General features: G+C 39.3%; 1 protein-coding gene across 1 annotated transcript in view; it reads right to left on the bottom strand.

The window, feature by feature from the left end:
- Window positions 1-14,887, bottom strand: part of slc4a5a (solute carrier family 4 member 5a) — a 41,409-nt gene extending 26,522 nt beyond the window's left edge. Inside the window, exons 1-11 of the mRNA XM_008294628.1 lie at window positions 14,830-14,887; window positions 13,711-13,923; window positions 11,423-11,552; window positions 10,195-10,355; window positions 6,263-6,415; window positions 5,573-5,713; window positions 4,410-4,465; window positions 2,682-2,839; window positions 2,495-2,582; window positions 971-1,125; window positions 258-386 (exon numbers count right to left, since the gene is read on the bottom strand). Of these exons, the coding sequence (XP_008292850.1) occupies window positions 258-386; window positions 971-1,125; window positions 2,495-2,582; window positions 2,682-2,839; window positions 4,410-4,465; window positions 5,573-5,713; window positions 6,263-6,415; window positions 10,195-10,355; window positions 11,423-11,552; window positions 13,711-13,923; window positions 14,830-14,887 (1,442 nt within the window). The remainder of the gene's footprint in view (window positions 1-257; window positions 387-970; window positions 1,126-2,494; window positions 2,583-2,681; window positions 2,840-4,409; window positions 4,466-5,572; window positions 5,714-6,262; window positions 6,416-10,194; window positions 10,356-11,422; window positions 11,553-13,710; window positions 13,924-14,829) is intronic.
- Between the last annotated feature and the right edge of the window lie 1,739 nt (window positions 14,888-16,626).

Genomic DNA, 16,626 nt, shown 5'->3' with positions numbered 1-16,626 from the left:
ACTTTTGTTGTTTTAGGCAAAGCTGCAACTGGCAGTGCAACACTGCCCATTTGACTGAAGATTAATCTTTGTTGCTGTAGTTAAAGGGCTCATTAAGAGCGTCTGCATCTTGTGGGGATTTGAATGTGTACGTAAATAATTTGCCTACTTTGCCAAATTTGGATTATTTTATATTCAAATTTCCTTTCCATATGCCAGGCTGGTAGCATTTGAGCAAAGTCTATCAGTAGTTTTGCCAAGTGGCCTTGACATCGTACCGTCCAGTGAATGCCAGCTCCTCTCCAAGCTCATGCTGAGCTGGCATCTCCTCGTCCTCGGCCAGGCCTCCTGCTCCTCCAGCTGTACCGTTCATCTGACCCAGCTCATTTAAAGAAAACACTGACTTCCTGCAGAAAATATGCACACGCCACGGATATAAGTAAATATGAGGCGGGTCACTTTAGTCATATACACTTGAAGAGTTCATTTGCAAAAACAGCTAACTCCATCTTGACAAACCTTCAGAAAACCTACTTTTCCATCGTCTACCTGAGGCAATATTAATCAAACTGAAATTAGCTCTATTTTTGTCATGTCATTTCTACTGAGTCAAATCCACTCAACTTCAGTTTGATACATATTAGCTCAAGCAAACAATGAAAAAAAAAACAAGTTTTCTGAAAATTTTCAAAAAGTGGAGCTATATGCTTTTGCTAATGGACTCTTTACTTATTAAAGGGCTGCAGCACAGTGCTGTAGGAGTTGTTTCATAGGCTTTTCACCCTTTAAACTGTGCCTGGTGCTTGCTGACATGAAGGCAGAAGTTCATCCCATATTAAGCACTGAGTTAGGGAACAATATGTGTTGCTGTAATTCTACATCTTTGACAAAACAAACAGATGTTGGGGAGGATTCAAAATAACTGTATCCACATTCATTGTGTCTCAACAGCTTTTTGAGCATAATGCCATTAGTGGGGACAAACTTTAACCTTTTGTCAGCCGAGGTGACTTTCTTCGGTGGCTCAATGCGGATTTTGGGATCCCATTCTCCAGGTGGAAGCACAATCACTTCATCTAAAAACTCATCTATGCCTGCGATGAGGTCCTCCCGATCTCTGGCCTTGTAGGCTACATCACTGAAAAGCTGGGAGAGGGAGACAGAGATAAAGGAAAAGAATTAAAGTATATCAGGGTTATAGTAATCAATATGTACTGCTCTAATAACTGGGATCCAACCATCCTCTTCGATGACCTCTGGAGTCTTACCGAGCATAAATTGCTGAAGCTATATCGACATCTGACCCCAGTTGGATTATGTTCAAAAACAAATGCCAGTCAGCAGCTAATCATGTCCTAGAAACACAATGAGCCTAGTGCACAGGAGCATTATATAAAAAAATCAAAGGGCTCGTTCGAGTTGGCAATGACTAGGCACTGGCCAAATTCTAGTTTTATAAATGGTTGCGGCTCACCACAAAGACAAACACACTGCGAAGACAAACACACTGCCAAGGTCATTAGCGCCGTAAACTATAAACAAGTATAGACTAAGTGAAACGTTTCAGAATTAAAAGCAGCAGGCATCTGAAGCCTGGGGATGACACACATATTTTCTCATGAGTGGTATGTGGCACCTTTATTGATTTTCTCCCTCCCAACACACTACAAACAACCGGCGGTCTGTAGAACATTGAATGTATTGGAGCTTTTTCAACTGAGCTGCCCAGTTTCTAGATTGACTTAAATCGAGCTGCATGATGGATTTCACTGGCTTCCTGAGTCCATTTTATGTGGATAAATAAAATATAGAAATAACTCAAACTGAAATTGAATTACTTACTAACACAAAGGTTTTACAATTAAACCCAGTCAGTATCTTTATGCTATATGCAGGCATAGTAAGCAGAACAATAAACACAGTGAGCATTTTGTCAATTAGTGGATTAGCAAACATTGGCATAAAATTCTGAAAAAAGACTAAACAAAACAACAAAGATTCTACTGCTGCTGCTCTTGAATCTGACCAACAGTACCTGGAGCTAGTGGTGTGGAAGATTTACTGTAACTCTTGATCAGTCAGATTATAATAAAGGTTAATTTACCAACCACAACCTTCCAGTCAGTGTCTGACGGTGGCTGGTAAATGTGTTATGTTTGTGCCTGAACTTAAACAAGTTCCATTTACAATAACATCCTATTATTTCTTTACTGCTTGTGTCTGCTAATAAAGTAACACATTCAATTCTGTGCCTAATGATATAGGAACTGCATTCAGGAAAGAGAAAAATACTCTCATGGGCCACTAATTATCCCAATAGAAGCCCTGCTCCTAACTCATGTTTAACAACGAGGATCCCGTCCAGATGTAATTAAAACACTGCACCGCATATCCCACTGGACTGAAAGGCTAAAGCACATACTGCACACCATTTACATTTCAGTTTCCACACAGATGTACCGTATATATAAAGAGGGAATGTCATGGAAACACTTTAATACACAATGACACTTACATCATCCACCATTAGGGTTGCTATGGCTCGGCCGATCTCATTGTATGACTTGGCCTTTCCTTGGGGTCCCAAGAGAATAAACAGGAATCTGTACAGTGGAGAAACATGTTAGAACTATGTGTTGGGATGGCAGGTGTCTGTTGCGGAGCAACAGTGAAGAGGTTTGAGAAATTTCAGATCATCTCACCTGGTGGGAACAGGGACCTCTGTCAGACCTCCTAGTGTTGTAGCTTGGGCCAGGCGGACAAAGGCTACAAAAGGTTTGTTAAGGAAATCTACTTCGCCGACTAAGACGTTGGATGCCTCTGCATCTCTGGGGATCTTCTTCATGAATTTGTTTTTTAGCTACAGGAAATGGAGGGAGAAAGTGAAGACACAGTGAGACATCCCTTTTTGTTTTTGTATTTTGTTACATTCTTTCATCTCTTATATTTACACTTTAGAATCGTGTATATAATTAAATGTTTTTAGAGCTAAAACAGAACACTTAATCCAAACTAAATCTGTCATTTTTAGGCAAATATGAGGATTGGTTGCTTTTTTGGGTCATATGTGCTAATAAAGTGAAAATACTGCAGTAATAGAAATAAGTCTGTTCTTTAAATAGTTCACTTTATGGTCTTGGGAGTTATTTTTCACATTTTCTGGTATTTTAAGAAAGAACCGACTGTTACTGACAGCTCTACATGTGTTTTTTCTGTCAGTATGTGCTACTGCAGTGACCGGAGCTCCCTGTAAGAATCACTACAGTTTCAACTCCTTATCATTTGTTGCTAACACTCTGTCTTAACCTGGTAGATCAGTCTGGGAGGGCAAATGTTTACAAGACAACAAGCCTGCTGTTTTACAAGCATGAAACCTAAAAAACACCAATCAGATGGGCAAAACAGATGTACCCTGACACAACTGTGACTGAAAGATGGATCATGCCGAGGCAGGCAACCTGACCTGTCTAATTGCATGTTAAGGTGTGGCAGGAAATTGGACAGAAGCACAATAACACTCAATGGAGAGCCTTGTCAATAACCCATAGCCCGAATCTGTGGCTACATGTGAGCACAAAGCACGCGGACGGGACAATGAGATCTGTTTTTTCCCAGTGCCAGCTCAATACTGACACAGACACAAGCACAAATACACACAGTAACAAACTATCACTTGTCCATGGTCACATGTGACCTACTGAAGGTCTGTAAATACAATCTGAACATGTAGCTATCCACTCATAACTGGAGCGCGAGAAACTGGTCAGCTCGTGCTAGTCCTCACAGTTACAAACAAATAAAGTTCATAGTCCACATCACACACTCTCAAATAAATGCTCATTTATTTATTTTTCCACATCTGTCCGCTCAGGGAATGACACTTAATCCTGACCTGTCTGTTTGAAATCCCCGTAGCCTAATTCAAGCAATAACAACACGCCCTTGCAGCAGGCCAAGCATGTATCACTGGGTTTAAACCGCATTGTGGCAGTGGCTCCACTAATGACTGAGTTATGTGTTTGCACACTTCCTCTATCGCTTGCTGTCACCTTCGCTAGCAACCGCAATGAAAGATTGATGGCACTTATGACAGCGGCTCTCACCAAACCAGAGAAACATCAATTCAACACAGCACAACACCTTACTGAGACATGAGATGGGTAATCTCTCCAATAATGGAAAGCAATAAAGTGGAACATGACTATACACTCCAGAGGTGGCTTTGTGCCTGCAAATAGACAATGTGCTGTTTGTAAAATATATAAAAATGAATCAGATCATCAAAAGTGCTTAAAGGGATAAACCTATAAGCAAAACAAATATACACTTTGGCAAAAAATATCAGGATCTAATGTTCAAGTATGAAAAGATGTAAAATACTTGATGTAAAGAATGAGCTGCGACACTGTAAAATCACAGAAATAACTCACCTGGTCTGTGCTGGGAGTGTCTGCAATATCGTTCATACTCCTGCTCTGAGCATGACCTGCAAGGTAAAGCAGTTATAATATCTTACATCTACATACTTTACATCATTTAAGCTTGATATGGTTATCTACATTGAGTGGTCACTTTATTAGGCACATCTGCACAATCTAAGGTTATACACCTGCTATAAAACCTACATGTGCTTTAATGTTTAAACTGTTCAGGCTTTTTGAAACTAAGGTGTTCATTTAAACCAGATTTCAACATTGAGGTGCTGTTCTATTGAGCTGTACTATATGTAGAGGAGTTGCTAATATTCTGCCTGCCCAATGTATGTGTCCATCACAGCACAACCTCAATAATAAACCCTCCAATGGACAGATTTCTATCATTGTGAACAACAACCTGACCTCATGTTTTAGATGTTGTGGCGAAGCTGTTGTATTGAATTATGTAGTAAATAAAGTGGTCAAAGTGTAATGTAACAGTTAAATATTCTCATATTTGTCATTTCAAATAAAGGTATGGTTTGAAAAGATACACGAACAATGACACAGTGAGCATGCTAAAGACACAAAAGGTAACCATACAAAGGTGTAATATATGAGTCAATGTAGCAGTTAGGGAGTGATGCTTCCAGAATAAAACTTCTATGAAAAAGGTCAAAAATAGTGAACTTTATCTTCTAATGCAAGTTGCTGCCCAAATCACATGCTTGCTTTTAAAGATGCTAGCTGAGGGTGGGAGGATTGACAGAAAAAGATAACGGTTTTGACATGCTAATTTGTTGAGATTGAAATCTCGCCTGAGTGCTTTTTAATGAATTTTTCTTTCTAATGTGTTATTTCACCCAACAAGGTGTCAACACTATTTAAATTCTGAGGACTTCAGCAGCCATATTTCTGACAAGCTGTGAGCGGAAAAATAGCTCTGCATTCTAATGACAGATGGCTTTAACAAATCAGTCTGCCTGATATTGGCTTTTGAGTAAAGAAGTATAGACGTAAATGCCATCTAACTCTGACAAGAGAGCAGCTGGTTTCTGGCAGCTCGTCAATCTATCTTCATGATTTTTATATAGAATATGTGACCCCAAAATCATTACCTGCCTTCAAAATAACAAAGCCAACAATGGTTTTTCTGTGAATCTAAACCTATCACTCACGCAGACGGCCATAGTTTGTCGGCTGCTGTTTCATTCGGAGGTCCTCTGTAGATCGGTTAAAGTTGGCCGCTGGCCCCATACCTGGCCCCGGACCCGGCCCTGGTCCCGACCCCGGCCCACCTCGGGACCCTGCATTCCGATCTGGCAAGGAAATTGAAGCAGAAACAGACACAAACAGCAGTAGAGTGGTTAGAGGTGATGCTTTATGATTTATTGAGCAGTATGTGCCCTGCCCTGATGAGATGTGGAAATGTTACAGTGGTAATTAACTCATCAAACATTAATACATCCCCTGTGGAGGATATGAGCCTCGTTGACTGCAGGAGAGCGTTCATTCATTTACCAAGAGTTAAATATATGCATAGTAAATTTCTCTGACATCAAATTATATGTTGGAATAGAGCAGACCAATCATGGGCAAAGAAAAGAAATTGCTATATCTGAGGGACGCACCATGCTATTTCATGTGATGGCATGTCATAATGTACGCTGTCCAACAATGTGTGTAGTATTATTAATCATGGAAATAATGTGGAGCAAAGGAAAGAAACACAGCAGTGTCTCATAACTGACATAATAATTATTATTTTGTCAAAGCTGTAGGTCTGTTATTTATCATCCTAGAGGTCCTGTCTTGTGTTATTCAAACAGGTCTTGATAATGATTTGCAGCACAGGTAGGGACACTCACTGGTTGAGGAGCTGGACTTGCCAATGTCGGCGAACGAGCGGTGGATTGGCTTCTTGGTCTGGTGTCGGTGCCTTCTTAACAGGACAAAGCTGATCTTCTCTCGCAGGTCAGGAGATATCATGCCTTCCTCTATCTGTCTCTCAATGATGTCATCTGGAAAAAAGATACATTTGCCACGTGAATCTGATGTTTCTTGTCAGACGCATTGCTCTATTGCAGTATTCTAGTTTGTTGGTACTTTATCCATTACAATCCTGGTAATGTATGTAAAGATATAAAGTTCTGTGTAGAAGCACATGGCTGTGATTCTGGTGATACTGTCAGATAACAATAAAAAACGACATAACTTGTGAGTTTAAGTACCACTGAAGCAGTTGATTTCCTACCTGAGCGGCTAATGCTACTTAAGATCATGTTTGCACCACTTGTATGTATGAAAGCAGTGACTGTGCATCATCATCATCTTGATTGGCTGCAGAAGTCGCCACAGAAGAGAGGATAACCAAGAAGTAGGCAGTCACTTGCTTAGAAACAACACAGCAACTCAAACATTTTTTAACACCTGAGGATATTTACCAAGTCAAGAAAACAAGCGCTGGAGCTGCACCTACAAAGCACAAATGATGCTGGTCTACAATTATTCCAATAATCACTTGATCAATCAGAGCAAAACTGAGCTATATTACCAACAAGATTAAAACATGCATACATGTATTTTTTAAAAACTTTATTATAAGCTGGTCTTAGACAAATAGTGCATGCCATAGTGCAATGTAACAACCATGTATTGTAGTATATAGGAAAACACTGAAAATATTGGATAAAAAAAACCCTAACTCTAATCATTATTACAATATCATTAAAAAGTAGCATTTCTCGTCTTTAGGAAATGTTCTGTTTGTGACTAATGTTGGTTTGCTGCATAACACCATTCGCAATCAAGCTTCACTCCTCACCTTACACGATGGCACGTTGTGATGGTGAAGTAATTAAATAATTAAGAAATTAAGACTAATGATACAGAGAGCTCCACCCTACAAGCTGTCAGGATTGGTTCCTTCGATTTGTTACATATGAAATCCCAAAGGTCAGAATCCTTGCTTTTGAGACTGTCCTCAGTAGACTGCAGCTTCAAGGTGGAAACGCTAAGCATAGTACTGACTGTTTATTTTACTCGTGATATGTCTTTGAGCAAATAAAAGCACCATGAGGACATGTTAACAAGGTAAAAACAAATAAATAATAGCACTAGATGTCCTCCAGAAGGGATTTTTTTTGTTTTTGGTCTAAAAGAATTTGGCAAAACTGCTTTTCAGTTCTTCACCACTGAAGATGCTGAAACCAGTCACTCTAAACATTTCAAATTTAGTTTGAATACATGGGTTTATGATACTCAGGCTTGTGGACATGGATCTAAGATACTCTGAATGTGGTTACCAATGGCACTGACTGTCTGGTTGGAAATTTGTTGTATTGTGTTTAATGGTGTTGGTAACGTTCTCTGTCGTTGGGAACCAGAATTTTTGTGTGTGTGTTGTTCATTTTGGGTTGTTGCTTTTGTTTTGTTGTGCTTCTTAGTTGTCATATGGTGTGTTATTATCTGCTTTTTTTTCAAAGTGTTAGATTTTGATTTACCACAACTAACAATATTTTGTTTCCATAACCTTTGCATCATTAGAGGCTTCTGTCCAGTGACTACAAATGAAACCGAGGTTTAAGTTACATATTTTACAATACATGTATTGCACTGTTTCCCTATTAAATAAACAATAAAAATAACAAATGCAAAACAAAAACAAAAACAAACAAAAAAAAAACTGCAGTATAACAGCAATTGCTTTTTTCTGTTATCAGCAATTGCTTATTTTTCTGCAACCTGGGAAACACTGTAACTGTAGTCATTGATTGATTTTTTTTTTTACTATTGATTTCAGTCAAACTCATTTATTGACTCCTCCATGCTAATGCATATGGCGCTTCAGCTTTGGCATTTGGTGAATAGTATGGGGAAAGTGGTAAATGTCAATATATAGCAACGGGGAGGTCGAACAAGCTTGTTATGTATAGATGCATTTTAAAAGTAGTAAAACGATACAGTAGTTTAAAAATGCTGGTTCATCTACTGTGGCACTTACTAAAAACATCTTAGCTGTGGAGCTAACTAGCTAGCTAGTTATGTTTTGCTAGCCACTTAAATTTCACAAGAAATAATAAACTCTTCAAATTGTTTAACATAAGAAGCTTTGTCAGTACTTACATTTTTAGCAAAGTTTGCATTTTTTTCCAGGTTTGCAGGCAGAAACCAGCTCACACAAAAGCAGGAAAAGCACAGCTGTAGCTAATTAAATAATTTACCTGTCAACTGGTGCGCTGCAGTCAAGCTAACGATTCATTTTAGGAGGTTTGTCATGGTGAATAAAAATGGGGGGGACTTTAGTTGGCATCACTTCTAGCCTGGCAGCTTCACACTGACCATTAAAAAAATAGTAATATACTATAATTTAAGTGTTGTAGTAATAATTTAACTTTAGGACAACCTAGAAAACAGAGGCTCCGTGTGTGACTTGCCATTAACCTGTGGCAGCCATTTTAGCATTTTATATCTAGACTTCATATGTATTGCAGATAACCGTGATTCAATTCTCCCAAGTCAACAGTTCAGATATTCACATCGTCACTCTTCCAGGTCACTTTTGTCGTTCCTGTGTATAGGGGTTTGTCATTACAGGTAACTAGAATGTAAGTTGTGGATATTTGCAGCTAAATAAGACTATTTGTAACTTAGTTTCCCATACTTACACTATCATATCATGATTCTAGCTCAAAATATCTATTTTTACAGTAAATTCAAAATATCTACATTGTCATTTTAGACTTCTTCAGCTAAGTTTAAACTGGTAAGAACACTGTAGATCTCTCAAACTGGAGTTCTATCTTGTCAAAATGTAATTACAGTATTTTGAGTTAGAGTTTGGACTGTGCAAAATGATGCTGCAGATATCTGTAATCACACTAGAAGCCACAGTGTGTAGGAGGCAGAGACTGAGGTGGCTCGCTTTTCAAATGTACCACAGCACTGTAACTTTAACCACATATGACAAGATGTTCTTCTGCCATGTCAGCCTTCCAGTAAACTTCAACCACAAGGCTCTAATAAACTAAATGCTTGCTCTCCACAAACTCTTGGTCAATATACTTTTTCTGGTTCACAACATTTCTATTTTGTATGTATTTGTTATCCACAACATCTGCCATCAGTACTTTTACTGATATGCTTCAAATACTTTTCCTAGACCAATATCCGTTGAGAAGCTTTGTAGAAACAATGTTTCACACACAACAGTGTGGATTACTCATAATGATGTTTGTCATTATTGTCCATCCATCCATCATCTATACACCACTGAATCCTCACTAGGGTCGCGGGGGGCTGGAGTCTATCCCAACTGATTCAGGGTGAAAGCAGGGGACACCCTGGACAGGTCACCAGTCCATCACAGGGCTACACTTAGAGACAGACAACCAAGCACACTCACATTCACACCTACGGACAATTTAGAATCACCAATTAAGCATAACATGTTTTTGGACTGTGTGGGAGGAAGCCGGAGAACCCGGAGAGAACCCACGCTGCACGGGGAGAACATGGAGACTCCACGTAGAAAGATCCCGGTACCCCCACGAACCGGCAACCTTCTTGCTGTGAGGCAACAGTGCTACCAACTGCACCACCTTGCAGCTGGTCCAAACTAAATTACATTTATTTGAAACTATCATTTTGACGTCTTGAATTCCATATAGTCAAAATCTGCACTACAGGCTAACACTGTATCAGTGGCTACATATAACACACATCACCAATGACACCTGTTCTGATTGGTTGATTCGCACTACAAGAAGTGCAGTTACCACCAAAGTCATGAACATCTCACCAACTATCTGTGGCAGTGAGTAGCCTTCCAGATCCAGCAGCACCGTCCCCGTCTGGAGACACGTTCTGAGCTCGAATAGGCTGTGCAGGGACAGCGTGGACACGTGGGGTTTACTCCACCGCTCTCCTCCCTCCTCCACCTTCTCCTCGAACTTCACCCACCTGAAGGCAGAAAAACACACAGAGGAAGACCAGGTGAGGAATACACAACAGATGACATTTGTTTGACTTTTTCAACTCTGTCGGAGGTGCACACTGCTCAGTAGATGTCAGTGAAACCATTGACATCTACCACGGTGTTTCTGTTGTTTTTTCCGCAAGGCTTCCGTTTTGAACTCAGTTTGATCTTCTCTAGCAATTTTGAGTTTGACAGGACAATTTCACAAATTATTTCATGATCTGAGGGTGAATTGTCTTGAGGCAGATTTCAGACTGACAGCTTGTCTTACACCTGATTGCATGAACAAAGGTTTTTTTTTTTTGCTGTCCTTGGTCTTAACCTCCAGTTTTGCGATGCCATTTCCTCTGAATGCATGTAGTTTAATCCAAGCTGTCTAACAAAACCAGCTTCTGAATACATTTGGGATGAGGTATTAGCTGTGCAGCTAGGAAATTGTGCTTCATTTTATGGAATTGACCTTTTTCAAAGCAGCCATTTGAACTCCAACGAATATTGATGGCTCCAATGCATTTAGTCGCCTCAGTAGACTAATTTTTCCCACTTAGCCAACAAAATACTGGGAAATATTACACAGCTGTTGGCCATGAAAAGGTGTATGAATCATCCTTACTGGTAATGTAGGGTTTTTCTGGTACTGAATGGGCCTTTCAGAGGTTGACTACACATAACAGGAAGCACAATCGAACCACGTATGGTAAAGGCAATGAGTCAGTTACTCTTATCTGACAGAAATCTATGCATTTTTTTTGTGTTATTTCTGACCATTTCATACACCAAAACATCTATTATGCTTGAGGAAATGAAATTCCAAAACGCCAACTCTGAAAAATCCTGCAAGGCCATGATGAGCCACATTATAATCTGACCAGCAGTCTCCTGGACTGTGTGATTGTATGAGCAGGCATAATCATGTCTCAAGTGGATCCTTTTAAGATTTCATTCTTGAAACTACAGTAAAGCAAAATAGTTCCGGAGCAATTGGATTTGTGAGTGGCGGAAGCATGACTGTGCCTGAGTTGTGTGTGTGTTTAAGTGTGTTAGAGTGTACCTGGCGGACTCCTTCCACTCCAGCTCGTCTCCTTCTCGCTGTAAAGTGTCCATCTCAGTGAAGAGCGTCGGCGTGGGCATGTCATCATCCTCGCTCAGGATGTAACGTAGCCGCTCTGCCGCCGGAGACACTTGGTGGAATGATAGAATGTTTTTGACATTTTAACATTTTGTAATATCCGTTTCAGTTTTAACATGCTTCAAAGTGCCTGACGATTTTAAGACTTGCTTAAAACATAATAGATTTGTAATTGGATGGTGTTTATCAGCCACACAATCAACTTGTTCCTTTCACTATACCAAAGAATGACCTTGCACGCAAACATAAAGCAGAATTTATGAATGTGTAAAGTGATCTCTAAAATGGAAATAAAATGTTTGGGTAACACTTATTCTACAGCCTGCAATTTTCAGTCTAAGTTACTTGTAGGAATCAGGTACCAATGAAATGAAACACTTGTTAGCTTCTTCTTGTGTTCAGTGTACAGTGTAAGAAAATACAACTGAGCTGTACAAGGAAAGAATAACTGGCCATTTTGGAGGACAGGAGAAAAAACATTACAGAAAGGGATGTGGGCTGAGATTGACTGTTTCTCAACTTTTATGGTTGAATTATACAAAAGATCATGGGTGTTGCAGGGGTTTGTACAGAATTTCAGTTATATTTTTCTAGTACAGCACCTGGTGTCTTTAAAAATCCTTTGACTTTAAATTTGTCCCAATAGCTATGACTTGTTCTATACGATCTTCAGCTGCATTGATATTTATGTATTTTATTAGTACCTGATTCACACAAAGAAATGACTGTAGTTTATGAGCTGTGTTCTAAAGTGTTATCGGATTATTCTCTGTTAATTTCCTCAGTGACACCACATTTAGGTGTTGAACCAGCTGTAGGCTGCTGTATACGGCATCATTCAGTGTATTTCCTGTGCTGCACCAGCAATAATGATTGAAACCTATATCCAGATCGCACTGTAAGTACTTAATTATTGTTATTCAATCATTACCCTACTGTACTTACAATCCATTCCATTGTTGTACTAATAGTATGTAGATTGAATTGGACCACATGTTCATGAATGACATTGCAGCGTAATGAGCTGCCAACTGGCCGTAGTGCTGTTAACCTATGGACTGTAATTAATGTATATGGGGTGCTTCTTTTAAGCCACCAGTGATCGATAATATTGAAGTGCTTTACTGACAGCAGCTAACAGTAAATTTCACTCACATGTGTTGCGCTTGTTTTTTCCTGAATGGATGCAAATATGACCTCAAGCGAAAACAATTTTTTCTCACTGATATCTAACATTTGATGTGTGGGTTGAATTGCTTTTTTACCAACACCATCTAGCACAATGAGGACTCATTAGCTACTAAACATACCACACAACCTCAACTGACTTCATTCTTACTATCAAAGTTATTAACTGTCACTGGGCATCATTTTCTCTCGTTGTTGTTGTCCTCTACATCTTTGTTCCTGCTGTATCCTCATACTGGCACCATATGGCACTATATACAGCAGGCCATACACTTAAACAGGCTGTATCAATATGTGAATACGGTCCAAGCAGAGCAAACACCGCTGCTGCCTTGCCACTGATTGCGCCATACTAATTTAGCAAAGTGGTCAACCTTCCCGGCTGAAGCCTTTGAAAACCAAAGCAGCAGCGTTCTGCCAGGCTGCTCATTACCCCAACCTGAAACACAAGCTCCACACTCTCAGGCTGTGTTTCGCACTCCTGCTGTTCACTGTTAAAATTGCTGGAAGGAAGTAAAATCCAATCAAAAGCACAACAAAAAAGATAATATTTGAAGGAAAAGCCACCCTGGCAGCTATGTGCAGCAAACGTGTTGTAGACACGCAGACTTTAGTGAAGCTATTTCAGAACGAGTACACAAAATTGCACAGGATAAAATGCACAGCTGAGACAAGTAAGAGTATACTGGTGTTTGACCAAAGTTGTAGGACTTGGAGGAGACAGACTACAAATTACATTTCCCATAATGCAACTCAGTAGTGGCTCTTTTACACCTTCAGACTCCACATGCCTCAGGTTTTATGTTAACATTTATCCATCAAACTTCTCCAGAAATACAGAAAATATTAGACAACTATCTGTTTATGTATTGACCAGGATGAGTAAAGCGCCTTTAAAATGTAAAATTAGTGGAGAGATCAGTGGACAGAAGCAGCCTGACAGAGTTTGGCGACCCACAGACAGTGCATCCGAATCAAAGCAACGGGCTTGAGGAGGTTTTCAGATCTCGTCACTGACTCACTTGTGCGGTTGATGTCTTGGAGACTCTGCTCAGCTGAATCCATGAGTCCTTCCTCTATGTCTATGTCTCTGTAGCGGTCATGCTCATGGTGTCTGTGGTGGCTGTAGCGTCTGTCCCTGTCCATGTCAGCAGCCTCTCGACTGGAGCGCCTTCGCCTGCGTTTGCGTCGATATCCTCGAGGTACCGGGACGCCGATGTAGATGGACTGATGGTCTGTGGACAAATATGTACAATTCCTTCATGGCTACATGAACATGCACGGATGTTTGTACTCATTTAAATGCAAAATTGAAATGCCAATTGCTTTTTGTCAAAGATCACCCAGAAAATTAACCTCTTTAACACCACTTTTTTTTTTTCTTTTCCAAAAACAATTGAATTAAATTGATGTTTCATAAACCCAAAATAGCTGACTGACAACCAGTAACAGGCAGATTATCTAATGAGATCTCCCATTAATCCTCTCCACTCAGAGAAGTGTTTTCATGACTGTTAAACCACTAAATAGTGCTTCACAGCTCAGGTCTGCTTATTACCAACAGCAGCATTCTCTGTTGGCACAATTACAAATTAAACCAAATCAAGTTTATTCAGAGTCATTCAGTCCCATAGCTTGACTCATACAGTCATTATTTTGAAACAGAAAATGTGGACGATGTGCGTTTGATCATCTCTGGCAATTAAGATGTTGCTGTAAAACTATTTGCACACACAGGTCCAGGTGGAATAACTAGACAGCAGGGAGATACAAAGCAATATTGGATGTTTGGATACAGAAAACAACCTCATGCTCAATGTGACAGCACGCAAACATGCATTTACAACTCCCCAACACCCCAAAATACACTCAGAAACTTTCATCCCTACTCATTTGCAGCCAATTAACAACAGTCACCCATATAAACTTTTCACATAAATGAGAAACAATGAAACAATTTAGAAGTTAGAAGTCATTGCAATCAATCAGCAGTGTCATGGTCATAATAAAGACAAAATGGGTGTAATGACTTAATTTCCCATTTCTATTAGTAGAGGGCCAATCAGTAATAGATCATCGATATGAATGACACCCACACCCACACACACACACACACACACAAAATGTGCACACACACTCACCTTCCTCTTCCTCATAGCGAAGGTGAGAGACGCCCATCCCTCGGTCTCCATGGTCCATTCTGGTAAAGAAGAAGAGACGGCAAAGTGATGAGTCACTGCAGGTAGACTGTGTGTGGTGTGGTATGGACATGCTGTGGCTATTTCTATGTGTGCATACTGTACAACATGTGTGTGTATATATATTTGTACAGTGCTTAACACATTTATTAGACCTCCACCCAATATAGATTTTATGCCATAGCTGCACTAAATTACCGGCATTGGTAATTACCAAAATCATTTCTTTTATTTCTGTAATGGTTAATACACCAGTATGAAGAAGCTCTTTATTTTAATGCTAAAATGTAATTATTATTGTTATCCATGAATTTTCAAATGTACTGTTTTACAAAAAAAAGGAAAAAAATAGTCAAGCACATCATGTCTTGATTAGGATGTCAAATTGTAGTTATTTACTTGCATTCCTGAAAGTAGTTTTAGTGGTTGAATGTGATGCTTGATTCATTTCTGACTTCTCAGAGAATCCCAGTTGATCAAATTGGGGTATAAGAAGGTAAATTCAGTTTGAAATTCCTCGTTCTTGTTCAAAAAGGTAAAACACAGAGAGCTGAGTGCGCTTTAAAGCCCTTCATGATGCTGGATGGTATATATGTGTGTGTGTGTGTGTGTGTGTATATATGCTTAACAAAGTGGACAGTTGGTCTCATACATTTGTGAAGCACTGCATATGTGTGTGTTTACCCCTGGAGTGTCTGTTTTTACTAACTGTTTTTTTTGCTGACTGTTTTTTACTTGTCACCTGTCACCTGTGTGGTGCAAATGTCATTTAGTAGTGTAAATGAGTGTGTGTGTGTGTGTGTGACATTGCTCTATATCTAGGATGTAAACCTCCAGCAGCAGCAGCTCTTGCTCACTGACCTGCATGTTGGGTCACAGTGCAGATCAATAAGAAAATAATTAAAAGCGTGGTCAAGTCAATAGAAATGTGCATAATTAAACCAGCGAGGGTAACTTATCTCACGTGGCACCGATCCACACACACTGAACGCCACCAGCAAAGTTTAGGGCCACCCTGTTTCTGCTGGTTTGTGGTTAGAGAGCATGTATATACATTAACCATGCTATTTACAGTGATATCGTTGCAGGCGTCACGCAGTTTGAAATTTGAGTATTTAATTAATATTTTCGACTTTCTTCTCCAGGTACCTCATACCTTTGTCTCTGTAATAGCTGCTGCCAGATATAGGATGGCTGAGAGCAATGAGATTGAACCAAACATGCAGCTGTAAAACCAAACCCCATTCATTCAGATGTCATTTACTAGAATATTCATAGAAAAATATTGATCACTTTATTGATATTGATGGTGTGGTGTTGGTGGTTTAAAAGCCCTACAATTAACTTTTTTTCCCAAATCCTGGTCATGGCAGGAAAATAATATTAATGAAGTCTCTGTTCCATTAAGTATCCCAGTAAGTCTGTGATGGATATATATATATATATATATATATATACTTAAAAAAAAAGGACACAATAGCAAGCACGAAGCTATTTTTTCTGTTCAGGAGTGCAAGTAAATTATTATAATTTGACATCTTAATCAAGAAATAATAATGTGCTTTACTATTTTTTCTTCTTTTTTGTATGACAGTAAATCTGAAAATTAATTAATTAATAACAATAACAATTATATTTTAGCATTAAATATATCACTTTGGGTAAAGAGCTTCTACATACTGGTGTATTAATCATTACAGAAATGAGAGAAATGATTTTGGTAATTAATAATTTAGGGCA

This window comes from Stegastes partitus, unplaced genomic scaffold (genome assembly GCF_000690725.1).
Source record: "Stegastes partitus isolate 25-593 unplaced genomic scaffold, Stegastes_partitus-1.0.2 Scaffold981, whole genome shotgun sequence".
Lineage (NCBI taxonomy): Eukaryota > Metazoa > Chordata > Actinopteri > Pomacentridae > Stegastes > Stegastes partitus.
This window is presented reverse-complemented; position numbering and strand designations above follow the sequence as displayed.